We start from the raw sequence: 23648 nt of genomic DNA, 5'->3' as shown, positions 1-23648 counted from the left end.
GGGTTGATCTCCTCTAGGACTGACCGGTTTGATCGCCTTGCAGTCCAGGGGACTCGCAGGAGTCTTCTCCAGCACCATAGTTAGGGACCAGCAATTCCATTGCTAAGTGACATAGTCATTAAGTGAGATATCACGTGACTGCTTGTTAAACGAATTGCCCATGGCCGTTAAGTGATTGTGTCTGGCGTTATTGATGCTGGCTTCTCCATTGACTTTGCTTGTCGGAAGCTGGCTGTGAAGTACACAAACGGCAATCTCACGACTGGAGGGACACTGCAACAGTCACAAACGTGGAGGACTGGTTATAACATTACTTTTCCAGTGCTGTTGCAAATTTTAATGGTTGCTAATTGGGGGAGTTCTTGCCTCCCTCGAATTAAAATACAGGACAAAAACGGCTGAAATTATACTGATATTATGAATTTGTAGGATATCATTCGTTATTATTGATTATAATTATTGTCAAATCAGGATCAGTAGAGGATGCTGTTTGGAGGCTTGTTTCTAGATCTTTTCCATCATTGAGGGCTGTGTTTCTCAACCTAAGCAACCTGAAGGTGTGTGGATTTCAAATCCCAGAATTCCCCAGCCAGAATGCCAGGTAGAAGTTAGGGAGTTACTAATTAAAGTCTCATCCAATTAAGCAGAATTCAGAATGCTCAGTAGCACCAAAACTGGCTTGTTTAAATAGCTGAAACGTTTGGCTCGGGTCTCGATGTTTTTCCCATTTTTATGAAAAGTTGCCACATTTAAACCACATGACTGTTCTGGATAATATTTGTACAGTTTTTAATCACTTCCTTTACTCATTCCTGGCAAATATTGTACATTACGGTCCAGAATGCTAGACTGCAGGCTTAGTCTGCAGATCTAAGGTCTAATGCAAATATAAATCACTTTGAAATAACTAATACCTTTCCATCCTCCCCCCAAAAGTTAGGGAGATTCTGCTTTGTGTGCTGCTGATTTGGATTCTCTTACAGATAGTCCCAAAAGTGGATTTATTCTGAGAGTTACAGGTTTAATAATAATAATAACAACAACAACAACAATAATAATAATGTTGGAAGGTACCTTGGAGGTCATCTAGTCCAACCCCCTGTTCAGGCAGGAAACCCTATACCATTTCAGACAAATGGCTGTCCAGTCTCTTCTTAAAAACGTCCAGTGTTGGAGCATTCACCACTTCTGGAGGCAGGTTGTTCCCCTGGTTAATTGTTCTAACTGTCAGGAAGTTTCTCCTTAGTTCTAGGTTGCTTCTCTCCTTGATTAGTTTCCTTGACCTCAAATAAAAGCCACTGCAGTAAAGCACTATTAGAACTAATTTAAATTTGTATTTTGTACATGCAACAGCAACTGAAAAATATGTTTTTAATAACCGAGTGAACAGTACATCCAAAATTGCTGTCGTTTTCTCAGTGTTGTACTAGTTATTTCTAGAGAGCAATACCTTTACTGCAAGGCATAAGATAAATGCAAAATGTCTTAATTCATAAATGTGAAATATTATAATTCATTTTCCATTTTCATTTTTAACAGTGAAAATAGTTGCTTTGAGAAATTTCAGATGCAATGCGATAAGAGATCAAAGTGAAATTTGTAGTTATTCCATCGTGAGAAACTTCTTTTTCCTACAGGCTGGGATTAATAGTAATGTGATCATATTCAAGATTACGATTTCAAATTTCAACAGCGGGACTTTTAAATTCCTTCCAGCTGTATCCTGCCCTCTGTGAATTAGTGGGGCAGAAAATCCCTCTCCCACCCACCATTGGCTCCCTTTATCCCCACTGTGCCCAGGAAAATGTTCCACAAGAAGGGATCTATGGCAATGGCCTTTACCAGTACTGGGGAAAGTTTCAATCATTCCTAAAAAACCTAAATGTACAGGTATAATATAGGGCAGTGGTGGTGAACCTATGGCACATGTGCCAGAGGCAGCACTCGGTGCCCTCTCTATGGGCACATGCACCGTCGTCCCAGCCCCGCCTCCTCCCACGGCCCCCTCCTCACCAGCAGCCCCCCTGGAGGAGAGTCACCCCTGGGCGCAGCTCACGCGAAGCAGCACAGCCAAGGACATGGTAGCTGGGCACCGGGGACAAGATTCCGCCCTTGCGCCCCATCACATGCAGATGATGCTGCGGGGCGCGGGCGGAGGGCATGGCCACCATGGCGCTGCTGGGCTGCCTGGGTGATCTGTGGTGGGCCGTGCAGGTGGTGGGGGACCCAGCGGGCAGGGTGGAGCAAGGACGGGGTGGGGGGTGGATTTTGAGCACTTGGTCTCTAAAAGGTTCGCCATCACGGATATAGGGGGTACCTTGCTCAATAGGGAGAGGGATCTTGGAGTCCTAGTGGACAATCACTTAGATATGAGCCAGCAGTGTGTTGCAGCTGCCAAAAAAGCCAACACAGTGCTAGGCTGCATTAACAGAGGGACAGAATCAAGATCACATGAAGTATTAATACCACTTTACCATGCCTTGGTAAGGCCACACTTGGAATGCTGCATCCAGTTTTGGTCACCACGATGTAAAAAAGATGTTGAGTGACTCTAGAAAGAGTACAGAGAAGAGCAACAAAGATGATTAAGGGACTGGAGGCTAAAGCATATAAGGAACGGCTGCTGGAATTGGGTATGTCTAGTTTAATGAAGAGAAAGACAAGGGGGGACATGATAGCAGTGTTCCAATATCTCAGGGGCTGCCCCAAAGAAGAGGGAGTCAAGCTATTCCCCAAAGCACCTGAAGGCAGGACAAGAAGCAACGGATGGAAATTAGAGAGAAGCAACCTAGAACTAAGGAGAAACTTCCTGACAGTTAGAACAATTAACCAGTAGAACAACCTACCTCCAGAAGCAGTGAATGCTTCAACACAGGAAGTTTTTAAGAAGAGACTGGACGGCCATTTGTCTGAAATGGTATAGGGTTTCCTGCCTGAGCAGGGGGTTGGACTAGATGACCTCCAAGGTCCCTTCCAACTTTATTATTACATTATTATTATATGCCAGTTGCCAAACATCCAAATTTTGATCACATGACCACGGGAATGCTGCCTTTATCGTTTATCTATATATATATATATATATATATGGCGGTTGCAGTGTTCTGGGTCATGTGACCACCTTTGGCGACCTTCTGACAAGCAAAGTTAATGGGGAAGCCAGATTCACCGGACAACCGTGTTAACTAAGTTAACAACTGCAATGATTCGCTTAACAACCGTGGCAAGAAAGATTGTAAAATGGGGCAAAACTCACTTTAACAGCCATCTCGCTTAGTAACAGACATGCTGGGACTCAATTGTGGCCGTAGGTCGAGGACTATCTGCAAATAAAAATAAATAAACTAGTTACGTTGTCCCCCGGGAGTCCAAGACTGAGAGCTTTGGGAAATCCTGGTGTAAAGAGAAAGGCTACGCTAGTTGAATTTCTGGCTTGAGGCACCAACGCATCTTAACGGGAGAAGAGTTTTTCCCACAGCTTCTGTTCACTGCAAGAGATTTTAGGCAGAGCAAGAAATAAAGAGCCTGGGAGCTCTTGGTTTTATTAAAAAGCAGCTCCTTTTGTGAGCTGTGTGTATCAGAAAAGAGGCTCCAGGGCTCCTGTGGTTTTGGGTTGTTGGTTTTTTTAACACCACAGACCAGCCCTTCTCCTCCCACAAGGTGAGCAAAAGGTGGAGGAAACTCCATCATGGATTGGGCTTCCAGCCTCCTTGTATTTCAGTGTTTCTCAACCTTGACAATTTTAAGGCATGTGGACTTCAACTCCCAGAATTCCACAGCCAGCATTGCTGGGAGTTGAAGTCCACATGCCTTAAAATTGTCAAGGTTGAGAAACACTGTTGTATTTGCACCAAGCAAGGAGGCCTTTCCAGAACTAGTCAAGTGAGTTGCACAGATTTGCTCCTATGGGCCTCTCCCTGCTGGTGCAACCTTGCTTGGTTACAAATCCGATGCATTTGTCCCATTTCTCTACACCAGTGGTTCTCAACCTGTGGGTCGGGACCCCATTTGGGGTCGATCGACCATTTCATGGGGGTCGCCAAGCAAGACTGTCCGCCATTTTTTTTTGTCCGCCATTTTTTTTGTCCGCCATTTTTCCCCCTTTTCCGGCGGGTGCCTTACCTCCCTTGGGCTGGGCCAGCTGGTGGTCGGCCTGCTCCGTCTCTGCCTCTTGTCAGCTACGCCTCGGCCGGCGCAGGGGGCGGAACCACACATGTGCAGCGCTCCCGGGCAGGGAAAGTCCTCGACTTACGACCGGTTGGGTAGTCCTCGACTTACAACCGGTTTAGTCCTCGACTTACGACTGGTTTAGTCCTCAACTTACGACCGGTTTAGTCCTCAACTTATGACCGGTTGGGGTCGCGGCATTAAAAAGGTTGAGAACCACTGCTCTACACCTCTCCCCCCTCCCCACTTCACCTCCAGCAAGTTGCCTTGCCAGATGTGGGGCTGTCCCAGCTCGGGTCGGGCGGCTTCCGCACCCACTACATTTGCTAACGGGATGCCTGAGTGACAGATCGAGTTGCGCCCATAGCCAGATGATTCTTATATAGCGGGAGAGTGTGGGGTGTTTTTGCAAAGGGGAGAGGTATGGGGGGGGAGGTTTGTGAGTTATTTCCTCTCTTTTGGCTGCATGCCAGCTTTGGGGGGGGTTCCCCCTTGGAGTGGGGTGCACGGAGGAGGCCCCGGGCTGTTACTCAAAGCAAAGGCCGACCCTGGATTGAAAACATGGAGGAGGGAGGGCAAAATGTCTCCCCCACATTTGTTTTTTTGGGGGGGTGGGGTGGGGGGAAGGTTAGAGAGCCAAACTGGCTAATCCTCACTCTTACTTCTGTGGGGGTCTCTGCTTCTCCCCTTCTCCCTTTCCACTCTCTGTCCCACTCTCCTTCTGGCCAACATGGCCAGAGCATGGCCAACAGCCACACAAACGCACACACACACATCTCTTGGTAGGCTGACTTCCTGCCAAAAACTGCTACCCCTTTTCCCGGGCCTGCCGCTACCATAGCAACGACCTCCTGGCAACCCAGCCTCTCGCCAAGCGACAGAGAGGCACCCAGAGGGAAGGGAGGGGGAGCCCTCCGAGAAAGAATGAGGGGGAGTGGGTGTGCATGCTTGCACCCCCTCCATCTCCCATCCCCCCCCCATGAAAGCTCCCGCACACAAGCCCAGGTTTGCACAAGCGGCCCGTTTAACCCTTCCTCTCCCGACGCTTGCAGGGCTGAGCATCCGGAGTTCGCAAGAGGAAGAGCCGGTGGACCCACAGCTGATGCGCCTGGATAACATGCTCTTGGCCGAGGGGGTGGCCGGACCCGAAAAAGGGGGTGGCTCTGCGGCAGCGGCAGCGGCGGCGGCGGCGGCAGGAGGGGTGTCCCCCGACAACTCCATCGAGCACTCGGATTACCGCAATAAGCTTTCGCAGATCCGCCAGATCTACCACTCCGAGCTGGAAAAGTACGAGCAGGTAAGAAGACCTGAGGGCAGGCACTTGTGTGTGTGTGTGTGTGTGTGTATTCGTGTGTGTGCACGTGCACATTTAAAGGGATTTGCTCTCTGCCAAATTCTTTGGTTTGCACACGTTTAGGGCAGTAAACCGTTTGGATCCTGCCGTTCCCCTTGTATATATATATTTATTTTTAAATTACATGGAGATAGTCATATATGATGCCATTTTGGGGACAAGTGGAGGAAATCTATAGTGCTGAGAAAGATGGAAAGGAAGGAGGAAGGGAGAAAGAAAGAAAGAAAGAAAGAAAGAAAGAAAGAAAGAAAGAAAGAAAGAAAGAAAGAAAGAAAGAAAGAAAGAAAGAGAAAACAGCAAAGCAGATGAACCTGATTACAGTGATGATGGAGGCAGTGTTGGAATTAAGAATCCATACAAAGGACAGTATTGGGGTCGGATCCCATTATTCTGGAGAAAATCTACATCCATGGTTGTTAGGAGCCAACACTGGCTTGATGGCACATATGCTACTATATATTTTATTTATTTATTTAAACCAATGGTATAGCTACCCATATCAAACTCTGGGCAGCTTCCAACCAAGAGTTAAAACAAAACCAATAATAAAACGACATAATGCGCATACCTATTAAAACATTAAATATATTAAGTGTTCAGTGTATAAAAACCTATAATGAAATATTACCTGCAACATTAAATAAGTATCAAAAGCTGGCACCAAAGTTAATTTTCCACATGCAGTTCCTCGGTCAGTCCTCTCACCCACCTCATCCTATCCCAGGAATTCAGGGAAAAGCCAGGCCTTAAGATCTTTTCGGAAGGCGAGGAGGAAGATGGAGGCCTGCTGAACTTCAGGGAGAAGGGAATTCCATGGGACAGGGCCTGCCATGGAAAAGGCACCTTTCCCACCTCCCATACGATGCAGTGTTTAAAGAAAGGGACTAGGAGCATGCCCACCCTGTCTGAGCTGGTAAGACTGGTCGATGCCCTTAGGACAGGGGTAGGCAACCTTGGCTCTTTTATAACTCGTGGACTTCAACTCCCAGAATTCCTGAGCCAGCATGGCTCAGCTTGGAAACCTCTCTCTTTCCCCTCAGCATGGCTGGCTCAGGAATTCTGGGAGTTGAAGTCCACAAGTCATAAAAGAGCCAAGGTTGCCTATCCCTGACTTAGGAAAAGGCAGTCCTGCAGATAAACTGGCCCTGTGCCCTGCAGGCCTTTCAAGATAATAGCCAGTACCTTTTTTGGGGGGGGGGGGTTAAAGTTTTTATTGATTTTTTTCCCATACAATTCAATAGTATTTATTCAACAATACAAATTTAATTCCTGATCCTTTATTCTTTTCTCCATCCACTGATAAAATAAGTCCCAAGTTTGAAAGTATTCCATTTCTTCTTTTTCTTTCAACCTCGTAGTAAGTCTGTACATTTCCGCACATTCTAGTATTTTTTTTTATTATTTCTTCCTCTTGTGGCATTTCTTCATTTTTCGAATATTGTGCGAATATGATTCTTTCCGTTGTTGTCACATGTAAAATCAAGTAAATACTTTGTTTATCAATCTTTTCTGGCATTATGCCTAGTAAAAAAAAAGTTCACGTTTAAAACCTACATGCTTTCCCAACATCTTTCCTAGCCAAGTATGTATTTTTGTCCAGTACCTCTTTGCTTTAAAACACGTCCACCATACATAAGTACCTGATTTATGTTTACACTTCCAACAACTATCTGACATATTTTTAAACATTTTTGCTAATCTTGCTGGTGGCAAGTGCCATCTATAAAACATTTTATATACGGTAGGTTTTCTTTATAAGAAGTTGACATTGTCAGTTTATAATTTCTTTCCCACAAGTTTTGCCATTTTTCTAAGTCTATGTTACTGTATATTCAAAATTGCTTGCCCATGTTATCATTGTTTCTTTAACTTGTTCATTTTCAGATTCAATAAATAGTTATAAATTAATAGTAATAGCCAACACCTTGAAGTGCACCTGGGTGGAAATTGAGAGCCAGCTCAACTCATGAAGTGCAGATAGTCCTCGATTTACAACAGTTCATTTAGTGACTATTCAAAGTTACAACTTACAACCACAGTGGAAAAAAAGTGACATGACCATTTATCATAGTTAAAACCTTGGTAGGATCCCCATGATGGTGTGATCAAAATCCAGACGCTTGGCAACTGGTTCATACTTATGACCATTGCTGTGTCCCAAGGTCATGTGATCCCCTTTTGCGACGTTCTGACAAGCGAAGTTGATGGGGCGGCCAGTTTCACTTAATAGCCGGGTTACTAACTTACCAACTGCAGTGATTCAATTAACAACTGTGGCAAGGAAGGTCGTAAAACGGGGAAAAACTCACTTAATCAATGTTTCACTTAACAGAAATTTTGGGCTCAGTTGTGGCCTGTAAGTCAAAGACTACCTGTAGAGATGTTACATGGGGAAACTTAGGGAAATACATCATTGCATGCCATCATCCCGTTCCATCTGATCTTTATTTCTTTTGTTTATTAAATTTGTTGGCCACCCATCTTACCATAGGTCAGGAGTAGGCAACCTTGGCTCTTTTATGACTCGTGGACTTCAACTCCCAGAATTCCTGAGCCAGCATGGCTCAGCTTGGAAACCTCTCCCTTTCCCCTCAGCATGGCTGGCTCAGGAATTCTGGGAGTTGAAGTCCACGAGTCATAAAAGAGGCAAGGTTGCCTACCCCTGCCATAGGGTAATTCTGGGCGGCTTGCAACGTTAAAAAGGATAGAACTATACAAAACATGCATATTAAGACAAATAAAATGCGATAAAAATACAAAAGATCAACCCTAACTAAAAGATGGGGAGGGAGGGAGGGAGGTGGGATCTGTTATCAATCTGTCAACCACCTCCAGTGTGATACTCCTCTCCCTCCAGTGTGATACTCCTCTCCAGGCCAACTCCAGGCCAAGTCAGGTCTTTAAGCATTTACAGAAAATCAGAAGGGTGGGATCTTCAAGGACAGCCCTATGTAGAGTTCATTGCAGTATCCCAGACAGGAAGTGACCATGAGCAAGGATTCCCGGTCAAGGAAAGGGCAGAATCAACATAACAGACGAATCTGTGCAAAGTTCCCCCCCCCCCCAGCTAAAAATAAAAATTCAGGGGAATTCTTTTTTTAAAAAAAATCTAAATGGATGAATGGAAAAGATATTTATATAGATGAAGGCTTCTGGTAAAATCTAAGGAAGGCTGATAGCCCCCCCCCCCACACACACACAACAGTACAAATAGACATGTACTGTAGTCACGGGTTAGATGTTCTTCCTTTGTGGAACAGTATTGCTTAAAACCCAGGTGTCTTAACTCGATCGTGTCACGTGACGTATCGTGACTTTTTTTGTCTTTGGGGAGCCGGGGTGGGCGTGGCCTGTGCATGACGCATCCGGCCGACGGGCCGCCAGTTTGACACCCCTGGCTTAAAATGAATACTGGCAGTCCTCAGCTTACGGCCACAATTGAGCCCAAAATTTCTGTTGCTAAGTGAGACAGTTCCTTAAGTGAGTTTTGCCCCATTTTATGACCTATGGTCATGAAACCCGAGGTTGATGATGTACATAATGGAAGCCTTTGCATGATAGTGTCACTGCCTGCACGTCACTTTGTGTAAGGGAATGTGGGAAAGAGACCTAGAGAGGCTGTGCCAAGAGATGTTGCCAAGGGAACGGTCAGATAACAGACAGCATAGCCTGCTGTTGGAGAGTGGGTGGGGCAAGAGACTCAGAAGAGACCCTCCCTAGTTTCTCAAACTGTAAAGGAGGGACAGAGATGTACTTTCAGACTTGCAAGCTTCTATCTATCACAGTGATGGCGAACCTTTTGGAGACCGAGTGGCCAAAAACTGCCCCCGCTCCACCTCCTGCCCCGCCCCCACCCTGCCTGTCTGCAGGGCCACTCACTGCCTCCAGGGCCCGCCGCAGATCGCCCAGCAGCGCCATGGCGGCCACGCCCTCTGCCTGGCTGCCAAGTCCTTGGCTGCGCTGCTCTGCGCAGGTCGCGCCCGGGGGTGACTCCTCCAGGCGGGCTGCTGGTGAGGAGGGGGTCACGGGGGGAGGCAAGGCTGGGGCAACGGCACATGTGCCCACAGAGAGGGCTCCGAGTGCCGCCTCTGGCACCCGTGCCATAGATTCGCCACCACTGATCTATCGTGTCGCTTTACAATAAAGAAGAATTAGCTCCTCTGTGATCCCTGTCTAATTTAGCCTCTGAGGCCGACATTTTGATGTCACCATAATTTGCTGCAAACAATCCCACCTGGTGACTTATTTTGTACTAATTAATAATAATAATAATAAAGTTGGAAGGGACCTTGGAGGTCATCTAGTCCAACCCCCTGCTCAGGCAGGAAACCCTATGCCATTTCGGACAAATGGCTGTCCAGTCTCTTCTTAAAAACTTCCAGTGTTGGAGCATTCACCGCTTCTGGAGGCAGGTTGTTCCATTGGTTAATGGTTCTAACTGTCAGGAAGTTTCTCCTTAGTTCTAGGTGGCTTCTCTCCTTGGTTAGTTTCCATCCGTTGCTTCTCGTCCTGCCTTCAGGCACTTTGGAGAATAGCTTGACTCCCTCTTCTTTGTGGCAGCCCCTGAGATATTGGAACACTGCTATCATGTCTGCGTTAAACTAGACATATTTATGTCTTTTCCACTTTTAAAGAATTAACTCAATATCCACTTCCTTGGAAATTTAAACAGGGACTTCATCATCACCTCTATTGATGTACCTGCAATTCATGCTGCATATTTATATATTAATTTAAGTCCCTGGCACTCACTGAAAAGGACAGCAAAATGCCCAGCTGAAAAAGACCCCTTCCACACTATTATATTAATCTACTAAAGTTGCATTTTTAAATCGTTAGGAATTAAGCCCAGTTTTGTGGCACCTAATTGTTAATGGTGTTGTTACTGGCTGAACTAATTATTTCAATTATAGGATACTTGATTTTTAAAAAATAAAATAATAGCGTCCAGGCATATAGAGTTACATCACAATGGGTGAAGAGAAATAATCAATGCATCCTAGTTGCTTTGGTTTGCAATTGTGGGGTAAAAAAATGGCTGCAGATGATAAATTCAGGGCGAAGATTGAACTTAATATTTAGATGCTGGTAGCTGAAACAAAGAGAGCTGCTGCTATTGTAATAATTATTATTAATTTACATTTATTTTAACTTTTCATTCCCATCAACTGTTGAACATCTGAGTGAGGACTGAGTTTGGGGGACTGCTTTTATATGTGTATGTATCTTTTTAGGGATTTTTTTTTTTTAAAAAAAGTGTTTTTAATGGTTTATTCTGTTTGGAGGCTTCTTCTAAATCGGCAAATACTTCCCATGTCACAATAGGAAGTATCCGGGCCTGTGTTTTCGGTAGCCACACTTAGGACCACAGTGGGCAACAGATTGAATGGGTAGAAAAATCAGACTTTTCTAGGGAAGAAAAGTTAATAGTCCTACAGGTAGTCCTTGCCTTACGACCACAGTTGACCCCCAAATTCTGTGGCTAAGTGAGACAGTTGTTAGGCGAATTTTGCCCCATTTTACGACTCTCCTTGCCACAGTTTTTAAGTGAATCACTGCAGTTGCTCGGTTCTTGATTGAATCTGGCTTCCCCATTGAATTTGCTTGTCAGAAGGTTGCAAAAGGGGATCATATGACCCCAGGACACTGCAACCGTCATAAATACGAGGCAGTTGTCAAGCGTCTGAATTTTGATGACGTGGCCATGGGGATGCTGCAATGGTCACAACTGTGAAAAATGATCATAAGTCCCTTTTTCAGTGCCGTTGTAACTTTGAACGGTCACAAAACGAATGACTGTACGTCGAGGACTTAACCTGTACAAAACTGATTAGCTGGAGATGCAAGCTGAGACTTAGTGGCCAGAGGCGGTGAATCTTTGGAATGGAGGATAGATTGCTATGGATGGGGAGAGTGTCGTGTTCTTGCCATCGTAGCTTTTGACTCACCAGCCCCTCCTCTTCCTTCTTCTTTTCCACTCCTCGACCCGCAAAGGCCTGCAATGAGTTCACAACCCACGTGATGAATTTGCTTCGAGAGCAAAGCCGCACACGCCCGGTGTCGCCTAAGGAGATTGAGCGCATGGTCAGCATCATCCATCGGAAGTTCAGCTCTATCCAGATGCAGCTGAAGCAGAGCACGTGTGAAGCTGTCATGATCCTGCGTTCCCGCTTCCTGGATGCCAGGTGGTTATTTTACCTCAGAGGAACTATGGTCCTTTTATGACTTGTGGACTTCAACTCCCAGAATTCCTGAGCCTTATGACTTGTAGACTTCAACTCCCAGAATTCCTGAGTCTTATGACTTGTGGACTTCACCTCCCAGAATTCCTGAGCCTTATGACTTGTAGACTTCAACTCCCAGAATTCCTGAGCCTTATGACTTGTGGACTTCAACTCCCAGAATTCCTGAGCCTTATGACTTGTAGACTTCAACTCCCAGAATTCCTGAGCCAGTCCACAAGTCATAAGGCTCAGGAATTCTGGGAGTTGAAGTCCACAAGTCATAAAAGGACCGTAATTCCCCACCCTTGTTTTACTGCTGCAAATTTGGAGCTGGCCATGCCAGCCAAAACAAATGGTGGAGTCACAAAGTCTTCCCTCTCCCCAAGAGTTTAATGCAGTATTCCTCAACTTCAGTAACTTCTAAGAGGCATAGGCAGCCGTCAACTTAATAGAATATAATTCTTTATTGGCCAAGTGTGACTGGACACACAAGAAATTTGTCTCCGGTGCATAAGCTGTCAGTGTGCACACGAGCAACAAGTGATAAATCATGATCATAATCGTACAATACAATCATCATAAATCATAAGATACAACACTCAATGGTAGTCCTAGGACACTAAATACGCAGTCAACATAAATCACACTAGGATATTAAATAAAAACAATATAAATCATAAGACACATGCAACAAAGTTATCGTCATAAGAAGATAACGAAATAGGTAATAGGAAAGATGAGAAGGATAACAGTAATACAGCCCTACTAGGTAGTTTGATAGTGTTGTGGGAATTAGTTGTTTAGCAGAGTAATGGCATGGGGAAACAATTGTCCTTGTGTCTAGTTGTTTTGGCACACAATGCCTTGTAACATTGTCTTGAGGGGAGAAGTTGAAACAGTTTAGGTCCAGGATGTGAGGGGGCTGTAGATATTTTCTCAGCCGTCTTTCTGGCTCACCACAGCCTGCCCACCATGGTCATAAGTTGTGATGGGCATAAAACCTTGTTTTTTGTGACAGTCATTAAGCAAACACTACAGTTATAAAGTGGACACTCTGCTTGTTAAGCAAACACCAAAGTTGTTAAGCAAATAATGATTGGCCCTGGGCGTGGCTTTGCCAAAAACCAGAAATAAATGCTGCAGGGTTGAGGGTTTTTTGGCAAAACTATTGTAAAATGCAGCCACAGGATGCTGGAAAAAAAAACTGCACTTGGTTGGCAAATGCCCAGTTTGGTCACATGACCATATGGGATAATCATTGGAACATTGAACGGTCACTAAGCAACTGGCTATAAGTCAAGGACTGCCTGTATGGACTTCAACTCCCAGAATTCCTCAGCCAGCAATAAAAGGGCTTGGATCCTGTGTTATCCAGCTGCAGTGAACATCTGGGCTACAGCTGTTGATAGGCAGTGAGTCTGAGCCTCAGAGCCACCAAGCTGAGGTCAAACCCATGTCTTTTGTATGTGTGTAATGTATATCACGGCTAAAATATTCAAATAGCTAAGTAACAGGTATGATCAAACATAAGATAAAGCAGTTTGACAGATAAAATAAATGGATAGATATTACACAATTCATTTAAAAGTTTATTAGTAAAGAACTTGGCTTATAGCCATAGTTAAAAATGTGCCTCTAATTTTTTGGGATTTTTATATGGGAGTAAAAGTTTAAATGTATTCAGAAATATCTCTTCCTTGCCTCCATCTTAAAAAAATCTATAGAAATCATAATGCATTAAGAACTGATCACAGGTCAGTTATCATTACAAGAGCACCATCGTGGAGAGATGGGAGATCTTTTGAAATCTACCATAGAGCATCTTTGAGGGCAACACATTTAATCTGGCTTTAGAAAAAGCTACTCCGCCCAAATAGCACAATTTATTACTATCACATACACAATAATGTGAAATCACAGCTGCTAGTTGTTTAGCTGGTGTTGACCTTCATACACATTTGAGTTCTTCAACCTAGGATGTTGTAATGTATTGGTGTAGTATAAGAGCGGATCCAAGATATGTGGCCTTTTGCAATTGGAAGGGAAAGGTAATTAGTCCCTGTGGATTTTATTCCGCTAATCGTTGCCAACTATAAGGGGCAGTGCTCATCTCTGTTTCAAAGCCATGAGCCAGCGCTGTCTGAAGACGTTTCCACAGTCGTGGCCAGCATGATGGTGCAGAGCGCTGTTAGCTTCCCATGGAAGTGGTACCTATTTATCTACTCACATTTGCATGCTTTTGAACTGCTAGGTTAATAGGAACTAGGGCAGGGGTAGGCAACCTCGGCTCTTTTATGACTCGTGGACGTGAACTCCCAGAATTCCTGAGTCAGCATAACTGGCTTAGGAATTCTGGGAGTTGAAGTCCACGAGTCATAAAAGAGCCGAGGTTGCCTACCCCTGAGCTAGGGCGAGGACGGGAGCTCATCCCATTGCTTGATGCTTGGGTCTTGAACCCGGACTGTTGGCTTTCCAGCCAACAAGCCCAGCGTCTTAACTGCTAAGCCAGAGTTCCCCAACCTTTCAGGGTTGGTGGCCTGGAGGACGGGAGGGGGGGAAGAAGGGATAGTTTTATGGGAGGGTTACACGCATGCACGGGCATGAAAACCCGTTGCTTACGCGAGTGGGACCATGAGCGCTTGGTGGCCAATAGGCCGTGGCCTGGTTGGGGACCCCTGTGCTAAGTCATCAAGCTGCCCCCTTTTGCAGTTGACAGATGGAAATTTTGTTCGATGCCAAGATTTCCTAAGTGCTGTCCAAGATTTTTTTGGTCTGGCACCCAGTGTGCCACACTGCCCGGTTTATGCCATAATTTTTCAGTTTCGATTTTCATATCTTAATTTTTTGTGATCGCCAATTCTTTTGCCTTCCCTTTTTACTATACCCGATAATTGCCACATCAATTATCCACACTTCTTTTCAACCACGGTTACCTCTGGTGTGTTAGGAGCCAAGTTTTTATCATTCCACATGTGGAAATTCCACAATATTTTACCCTGCTCATTTTCAAGTACATGTTTCCACCATTTGTTGATTACTGGAACATAATAATGTCTACAGATGTTCCAGTGAATCATTTTGGCAACCGTGTACACACACACACACACACACACACACACACACACATTAATCACGGACCATTTAGCGGAAAAAAGTGTCTTGAGAGTTAACAAGGTTGATACATGACACGATTGTGTTGCTTAGCGATGGCAGTTGTGGTTCCAATTGCCATCGTAATCCGAGGACTGCCTATATTTGAAGAGATTGTTTTTACCCTCTGCAACCAACTAGTTCAGGAGTAGGCAACCTTGGCTCTTTTATGACTCGTGGACTTCAATTCCCAGAATTCCTGAGCCAGCATGGCTCAGCATGAAAACCTCTCCCTTTCCCCTCAGCATGGCTGGCTCAGAAATTCTGGGAGTTGAAGTCCACGAGTCATAAAAGAACCAAGGTTGCCTACCCCTGAACTAGTATGTTACCAGGAAGGGTTGCTCTATATCAGTGGTGGCGACCCTATGGCACGCGTGCCAGAGACGGCACTCATAGCCCTCTCTGTGGGCACACGTGCCATTGCCCCAGCCTCGTCTCCCCCCACGACCACCTCCTTACCAGCAGCCCCCCTAGAGGAGAGTTGCCCCCGAGCGTGGCCCACGCGGAGCAGCGCAGCCAAGGACATGGCAGCCAGGCAGCGTGAACAAGACTCTGCCCTTACGCCTCGTCGCGTGCAGATGATGCTGCGGGGCGTGGGCAGAGGGCATGGCCGCCATGGTGCTGCTGGGCTGCCTGGGCAATCTGCGGCGGGCCCTGGAGGCGGTGAGTGGCCCTGCGGGCAGGCAGGACTGGGAACGGAGTGGGGGCAGGGCAGGGGGTGGAGAGGGGGTGGGGCCAGTTTTGGGCACTCGGTGTCTAAAAGGTTCGCCATCACTGCTCTATATACTTTTTCTAATATACCTATAAATCCCTACTCTTCCTGCTCCTTGTTTTTTTATTTTTAATTTTTTCCCCTTCTTAATCCCATACGGGTTTCTCTCTTCAACAGACATTGATACCCGAATGGCAGCCATTTTGTTCTCATTGTCAACCTCTCTCCCCCCCCCCTTTTGTCCCATGCAACGGACAGGCGGAAGCGACGCAATTTCAGCAAACAAGCCACCGAGGTCCTGAATGAATATTTCTACTCCCACCTGAGCAACCCGTATCCCAGCGAGGAGGCCAAGGAGGAGCTTGCCAAGAAATGCGGCATCACCGTCTCGCAGGTACCAGGACGTATGCGGGGGGCAGGTCTGAAGCTGATCCAAGCAGGCTGCAAGACTGTCTGCGAGAGACGGTAGGATCACTTCGGGAAAGACGGTCGGCCGGGGGAAAAGGGTCCAGGTTTGGCTGACCTATCGATCCATAATTCCCTTCCTTCCTCACCCCTCTTTCCCCCTTCTTCCCCTCCCGCTTCCTGTCCCTCCATGTTGACCTCTGCCCTCTCCCTCCCTCCCTCCTTCCAGGTCTCAAACTGGTTCGGGAACAAGCGCATCCGCTATAAGAAGAACATCGGCAAGTTCCAAGAGGAAGCCAATATTTACGCCGTGAAAACGGCGGTCAGCGCCGCACAGTCGCCCCCGCTGAGAGGGTTGTGGGGGAGGAGGCGCCCATTGAGGGGAGGAGGGGTTTTGAGGCGATGTGGGGTACAACCACGTCCTCAGGAACGACCCTAACCTCTTCGTACCTTGGCGGGGGAGGTCATTTGGCACCTCGAGGAGCCCTCTTAGAGGTAAGGGTCGAGAAGGCAGGGGAAGGTTTGTTCGGCAGTAGCCTGCTGAATGCAGACACAGATGCTTCCTTTCTTCCTTCCTTCTTTCTTTCTTCCTTCTCCCCAGCCCCCAGGCCAATGTAATGGTCTGCGGGAATGACCTTGGGGAGACAGGAGGAAGAGCCACAGACTAGACACCAGTCAGTTTAGAGGCTGCTGAGTCCACAGCAGGAATGTGGGCGTGGAAAACCATCTCAGAAAGGTCCCTCTCTGGTTTCTTGGATGGTAAAGGTGAAGGGGAAGAGATGTACCTTCAGATTTGCCAGATTTATTCATGTATTTGTTTCCTTGCTTACTTATTTATAACATTTATTGGCTGCCCATCTAACCACAGGGTAAGTGTGGAATTCTGTTACAGTAACAGAGGGATTCTGTTACTATGACCTTACATAAAAGCTAGAGCTAGTACTCCTCTCTGCGCTTGGGGCTCGTGGCATAGACATAGTTTACTTAACCTGTCAGTAGCCTTAATCTTTTCTTTCCTCGAAAGACCTGCATTCTCCACCCGTTCACTCCATTGCTCTTTTTTCTCCCATCTTTCCTCAAATTTTCTCACAGGCTCCGGGGGCTCCTTCAATCTGTCCAATTCGGGGGATATGTTCATGGGCCTTCAGGGGCTGAATGGAGACTCCTATTCTACATCACAGGTTAGTTCCCTGCTTGGCACTTGCAGCAGCCACAGAGCATCTCCCAGGCACTGTTGAAGTGATAGAAAGTCTGTCCTCTTTTACTGTTACTGAATACAGAGAAGAGCAACAAAGATGATTAGGGGACTGGAGGCTAAAACATATAAGGAACGGTTGCTGGAATTGGGTATGTCTAGTTTAATGAAGAGAAGGACGAGGGGGGACATGATAGCAGCGCTCCAATATCTCAGGGGCTGCTACAAAGAAGAGGGAGTCAAGCTATTCTCCAAGGCGCCTGAAGGCAGGACAAGAAGCAACGGATGGAAACTAACCAAAGAGAGAAGCAACCTAGAACTAAGGAGAAACTTCCTGACAGTTAGAACAATTAACCAGTGGAACAACCTGCCTCCAGAAGCGGTGAATGCTCCAACACTGGAAGTTTTTAAGAAGAGACTGGACAGCCATTTGTCTGAAATGGTATAGGGCAGGGGTAAGGCAACCTTGGCTCTTTTATGACTTGCGGACTTCAGCTCCCAGAATTCCTGAGCCCAGCCATGCTGAGGGGAAAGGGAGAGGTTTCCATGCTGAGCCATGCTGGCTCAGGAATTCTGGGAGTTGAAGTCCACGAGTCATAAAAGAGCCAAGGTTGCCTACCCCTGGTATAGGGTTTCCTGCTTGAGCAGAGGGTTGGACTAGATGACCTCCAAGGTCCCTTCCAACATTACTACTACTACTACTACTACTACTACTACTACTACTACTACTACGGCACAATGGCGTTTGGCCATTTGAGAAGATTGTGATCCTGATAATGATTATCAGGGCTACAGGCAAAAATAGGAAGGAGGAAAAAATATCCTTGAGGAACGAGTTGCTGATCCCTTAAGAAAACAGTCATCCACGAGGTTTTGAGGAGCTTGATTTATAGTATCTTTTATATTCCTAGTTTTTTTAAAAACTCTTTCTAAAAATCTTGACGTGATTGTACAATAAGGGATGAAAAACAAAGTACCAAATGTGGCTATTTTTCTTCTGACAGGCAATAATCGCTGAGGGAGATGGGAGGTTAAGAAATGTGAAATAGAAATAAATAATAGCTTTGTTTATTGTTTATTTAATTACTGCCTTCTCAGATGCTGTTCAGAAAAGTTGGACCAAAATCCTTTTGTTTCCCATTATCAGAGCAAATAACTGCATTGATTCAGAGTAAAGGGACATTTAGTCAAACCCATTTGAGAACATGAGCCCTTTCAAATTGTTTTTTATCTTCTAGGTTGATGTGTGTGTGTGTGTGTGTGTGTGTGTGTGTGTGTTTTAATTTCAGCAACTAAGATGTGTGGACTTTAACTCCCAGAATCCTGGGAGTTCACACATCTTAACGTTAAGGTTGAGAAACACTACTTTGGGTGACTGGTTGCTAATAAAAGTTCCAGTGGAAATTTCACATCATACAGTGCCCTTATCCCACAGCAAACCTATGCAATTGACTGCTGTGATCTTAAAAAATTAACAGTTAAAAAGTTAGCTCCTTCACAAATAAATCCCGTTTAGCAAAAAGTCCTTTTCCAAGTTAATTTAAAATCTTTTTAAGTTGATTATATTTACCTGAAACAAACAAACTTAAAGAATGGGTAGGACCACCCCACTCCCAGTTTGTGTATTTTTGAGTATTTATAATACACTTTTTTATTCCATGTCATTTATTTATTTATTTTTGGTTTGTTATGGCGAGCCACTGAGTTTTTTTATGATGGTGGCAGGATAATCATAATAATTTATTAAATTAAACCTGTAGGCTGCCTGATTCCCAACCACTCTGGGTGGTTAACAATCAAACAAATAAATTAAAATTGGTAAATATTTGGCAAGCGCAACAGACCAGATAGAACAAAGCAGGATGGGGGGACATTTGGATCCCTGGGGACTCTCATTCCGGAGGATATAAATTTGATAGTAAATGAATATAGTACATAAATAAATAGCAACTGAGGCACAAATCAAGGCCAATATAAAAATAAAACAATATAACAATGCACACAGCCAAGGCTGAGTATAAAAAGCACTTTTCCTCCCAAGAGATCGGGCTCACCGACGTGTGGGAGAAAAGCCAAGTTTTTACAGCTCTGTGAAAAGATAAAAAGAGTGTAATGTTAAGTTTCTTGGCTGTGGGAACCGGAGAGGAAGTTTAAATTACTGTTTCCGTCACATCATTTTTTTTTTCCTTTCTGAAGTACTGTTGCGTCAAAAAGGAGAACAGGGGAAATCTATGGGAAAATGTGTACCGTGCGTAGAATTGATAGTGGATATTTCTCAGTCTCTCCCTTCAACCTTCCANAAAAAGAGTGTAATGTTAAGTTTCTTGGCTGTGGGAACCGGAGAGGAAGTTTAAATTACTGTTTCCGTCACATCATTTTTTTTTTCCTTTCTGAAGTACTGTTGCGTCAAAAAGGAGAACAGGGGAAATCTATGGGAAAATGTGTACCGTGCGTAGAATTGATAGTGGATATTTCTCAGTCTCTCCCTTCAACCTTCCAAGCTTGTATTCTTTCTACCTTTTGTGTGTTTTTCTTTCACTCCTAGGTGGAGTCGATGCGTCACTCCATGGGGCCTGGTGGCTATGGGGACAATATGGCTGCCAGCCAGATGTACAGCCCACGAGAAATGAGGGTGAGTTTAGATCAAGCGGCCTCGGACAGCACCATTTCAGACTGATTGCCTGGATGTGCTTGTGTAATCAGATGAAAATAGGAAAAGATCTTAACAACAGTTAATTTAGTGAATCAGGATCACGTGAAGTGTTAATACCACTTTACAATGCCTTGGTAAGACCACGCTTGCAATGCTGCATCTAGTTTTGGTCGCCACGATGTAAAAAATATGTTGAGGCTCTAGGAAGAGTACAGAGAAGAGCAAAAAAGATGATTAGGGGACTGGAGGCTAAAACCTATAAGGAACGGTTGCTGAAATTGGGTATGTCTAGTTTAATGAAGAGAAGGATGAGGCGGGACATGATAGCCGTGTTCCAATATTTCAGGGGGTACAACAAAGAAGAGGGAGTCAAGCTATTCTCCAAAGCGCCTGAAGGCAGGACAAGAAGTAACGGATGGAAACTAATCAAGGAGAGAAGCAACCTAGAACTAAGGAGAAACTTCCTGACAGTTAGAACAATTAACCAGTGGAACAACCTGCCTCCAGAAGTGGTGAATGCTCCAGCACTGGAAGTTTTTAAGAAGAGACTGGACAGCCATTTGTCCAAAATGGTATAGGGTTTCCTGCCTGAGCAGGGGGTTGGACTAGATGACCTCCAAGTTCCCTTCCAACTTTTTTATTGTTATTGTTATTATTGTTGTTGTTGTTGTTGTTGTTATTATTATTATTATTATTATTATTATTATTATTATTATTACCACGGTAGATTTCAGAGCTGGCTTAAATTTACTGCAACCAACATCCTTAGTAAAAGAGCCCTTTGCTTTTAACCAAATGGAGTTGAGGGCTCATCTTTTCTAAGGGATAGGATTGGGGCAAGTCTGGCATTAAGCCAGCTCTGAAATCCACGCTCGCTGGATACGAAAATAAGGAGTAGGTTTGCCCCCCCAGCCCATCTCTCCCCCCTGTGACTAGTCCGCTTCATTGTAAAGACATGCCAGGCACCTGAATTCTGATCACATGGTTATGGGGATGCTGCAATGGTCATTTAAGTGTGAAAAATGGTGCTATTGTAACTACCAGTGAGACGCTAAACGAATGGTTGTAAGAACTACCTGCGTCAAGAGTTGCATAAAAATGTATCGGCAGCATTTGCCGTGCGTCATTATTTTGCTGTCCACAATTTGTTATGGATGATGCTAGTTCCGTTAATAATCCAGGAACCTGGTCTTCCATGTAAGTGTCTTGTTTAAAACAAAGCACAATCAAAGTAACGCGCTGCGGTGCGCTACGTACATGAAGAGTGACATGCAGGTAATCCTCAACTTACAACCCCAATTGAGCCCAAAATTTATGTTGCTGAGCGAGAAATTTGTTAAGGGACTTTTGCCCCTTTTTACGACTTTTCTTGCTACGTTTGTTAAGTGAATCGCTGCAGTTACTAAATCAGTAACACGGTTGTTATAAGTGAGTCTCGTTTCCCCGTTGACTTTGCTTGTCAGAAGGTCGCAAAGGGGGGAATCCCACGATCCGGGCACCCTGCAACCGCCATAAGTGTGAATCAGTTGTCAAGCATCCGAATGTAAGTCACATGACCACGGGGATGCTGCAACGGTGATAAGTGTGAAAAACGGTCAAAGGTCACTTTTTTTCAGTGCCGTTGTAACTTCGAACAGTCACTAAGTGAACTGTTGTAAGTTGAGGACTGCCTGTATATACACATTTGAGTGTTTTCTGTCCTTGGTTAACGATTGTCTTGGATGACAAACATAGGAAGTGTATACACTTCAGAAGAGGAAAACATGTCTGAAATGATATTCCAGTGCTCTCAGTTGCTTAAGCTACATAACAATTTTGGGCATGTTAGAAGTATGACTGATTATTTTTGTAGGAGACAAAATGGATTTGAAGTGGACTTAGGATTTTAAGAAAGCAGAGGGATGATCCATTATCGGGAATTTTCAAAAGGGCGGGAATTAAAAACTGATATAGCTAGTCCTCGGCTTACAACAACAACAATAACAATAATAATAATAATAATAAAGTTGGAAGGGGGCTTGGAGGACATCTAGTCCAACCCCCTGCTCAGGCAGCAAACCCTATACCATTTCGGACAAATGGCTGTCCAGTCTCTTCTTAAAAACTTCCAGTGTTGGAGCATTCACCGCTTCTGGAGGCAGGTTGTTCCACTGGTTAATTGTTCTAATTGTCAGGAAATTTCTCCTTAGTTCTAGGTTGCTTCTCTCCTTGATTAGTTTCCATCCGTTGCTTCTTGTCCTGCCTTCAGGCGCCTTAGAGAATAGCTTGACTCCCTCTTCTTTGTGGCAGCCCCTGAGATATTGGAACACTGCTATCATGTCCCCCCTCGTCCTTCTCTTCATTAGACTAGACATACCCAATTCCAGCAACCGTTCCTTATGTGTTAGTCCCCGATCATCTTTGTTGCTCTTCTCTGTACTCTTTCTAGAGTCTCAATATCTTTTTTACATCGTGGTGACCAAAACTGGATGCAGTATTCCAAGTGTGGCCTCACCAAGGCATTGTAAAGTGGTATTAACACTTCACGTGAACCCAACATTTCTGTTGCTAAGTCAGGCAGCCGTTAAGTGGGTTTTGCCTCATTTTACGACCTTTCTTGCTGCAGTTGTTAAGTGAATCATTGCAGTTGTTAAGTTAGTGACGCGGTTGTTAAGCACATCTGGCCTCCACGCCGACTTTGCTCGTCAGAAAGTCGCAAAAGGGGATCACGTGACCCCGGGACGCTGCGGCCGTCATAAATAGTCAGTTGCCAAGCGTCCAAATTTTGAATACGTGACCATAGGGATGCTGCAACTGTCCTAAGTGTGATAAATGGCCATAAGTCATTTTTTTCCCCAGTCCTGTTGTATAACTTGGGTCACTAAACGAAAGCTGAGGGCTACCTGTACACACTTTAGAGAAGGGAAATTTACCGTCCTTGTTTGTTTTTTATTTTCATTAGGCCAATGGCGGCTGGCAGGAAGCAGCCACTCCTTCTTCCGTCACCTCCCCAACAGAAGGTCCCGGCAGCGTCCACTCTGACACCTCCAACTGATCGTGTTGTGCTGGTCGTCCCCCTCCCCCCCCACTTTTCACGTTTGTCCTGATGCCAGGGAAGAGAAAAACGCCAGCGGTGAATAGGCTGGGCAGAGACAAGACTCTTTTCACGGCCTTAGGGTCACCACATCACCGTGCTGGGGAAGGGTGGAGAGGGGATCCGGTGACGCGGTGGTCCTTGGGGCAGACCGCTCGAGATGCACCCATTGGGTAAGAAGATGGTCGTCCTTCTGTGATCCTGAATGACATCTTCGGTAACCAAGACATGACTCTTAAGCATCCCGGAGGGGAACCCAGCGTGGTGACATTATTGGGAGGTGGGTGGGGAACGGGTGGGAGGCGCTGTCCCAAATGGCTTGTCGATTGGCAGGGGTCAAGGGATAAGCTACTGTAGTACCTGCAACCAAGCGTCATCCTCTGATGGATCGGTTTCATAGGTTGTACCCGCACCGAAGGATCACTACGATGGCAGCGTGGATGGATTTCTTGTAAGAGAAGTAGCAAAGGAAGCTGCCAGATGGCGCTTAGGTTGGCATCTCTCCGTGATGGGATGATTCCAAAGAGGGATAGACAAGGGTGTCTTCCTGTCGAGAGTAACCAGATGAAACCGTTGGCGATCCGGATCCTGTCTTTAGATCCAAGATGGCACTTCCTTCCTGTGCTGTAATCAAGGAGAGTAGCTTCTCCTATGGGATATTTCGGGGGGGGGGGGGGGGGAAACAAGAAGTGCTCTTTTGCTGTCCTGTCTTGCA

The 23648-nt window shown here is 45.4% G+C and overlaps 1 protein-coding gene across 1 annotated transcript in view; it reads left to right on the top strand.

Annotated features, from left to right (window-relative positions):
- LOC107296726 (pre-B-cell leukemia transcription factor 2) overlaps positions 1-22894 on the top strand; it is a 37967-nt gene extending 15073 nt beyond the window's left edge. The window contains exons 2-8 of the mRNA XM_015826082.2: positions 5220-5464; positions 11516-11706; positions 15866-16001; positions 16242-16351; positions 17076-17193; positions 19753-19839; positions 22802-22894. Coding sequence (XP_015681568.1) covers positions 5220-5464; positions 11516-11706; positions 15866-16001; positions 16242-16351; positions 17076-17193; positions 19753-19839; positions 22802-22894 — 980 coding nt within the window. The remainder of the gene's footprint in view (positions 1-5219; positions 5465-11515; positions 11707-15865; positions 16002-16241; positions 16352-17075; positions 17194-19752; positions 19840-22801) is intronic.
- The last annotated feature ends 754 nt before the right edge of the window (positions 22895-23648 follow it).

Source organism: Protobothrops mucrosquamatus, unplaced genomic scaffold (genome assembly GCF_001527695.2).
Source record: "Protobothrops mucrosquamatus isolate PMUCROS unplaced genomic scaffold, P.Mucros_1.0 scaffold_204, whole genome shotgun sequence".
Lineage (NCBI taxonomy): Eukaryota > Metazoa > Chordata > Lepidosauria > Squamata > Viperidae > Protobothrops > Protobothrops mucrosquamatus.
The sequence above is the reverse complement of the archived record's forward strand: the minus strand, read 5'-3'. Positions and strand labels throughout refer to the sequence as shown.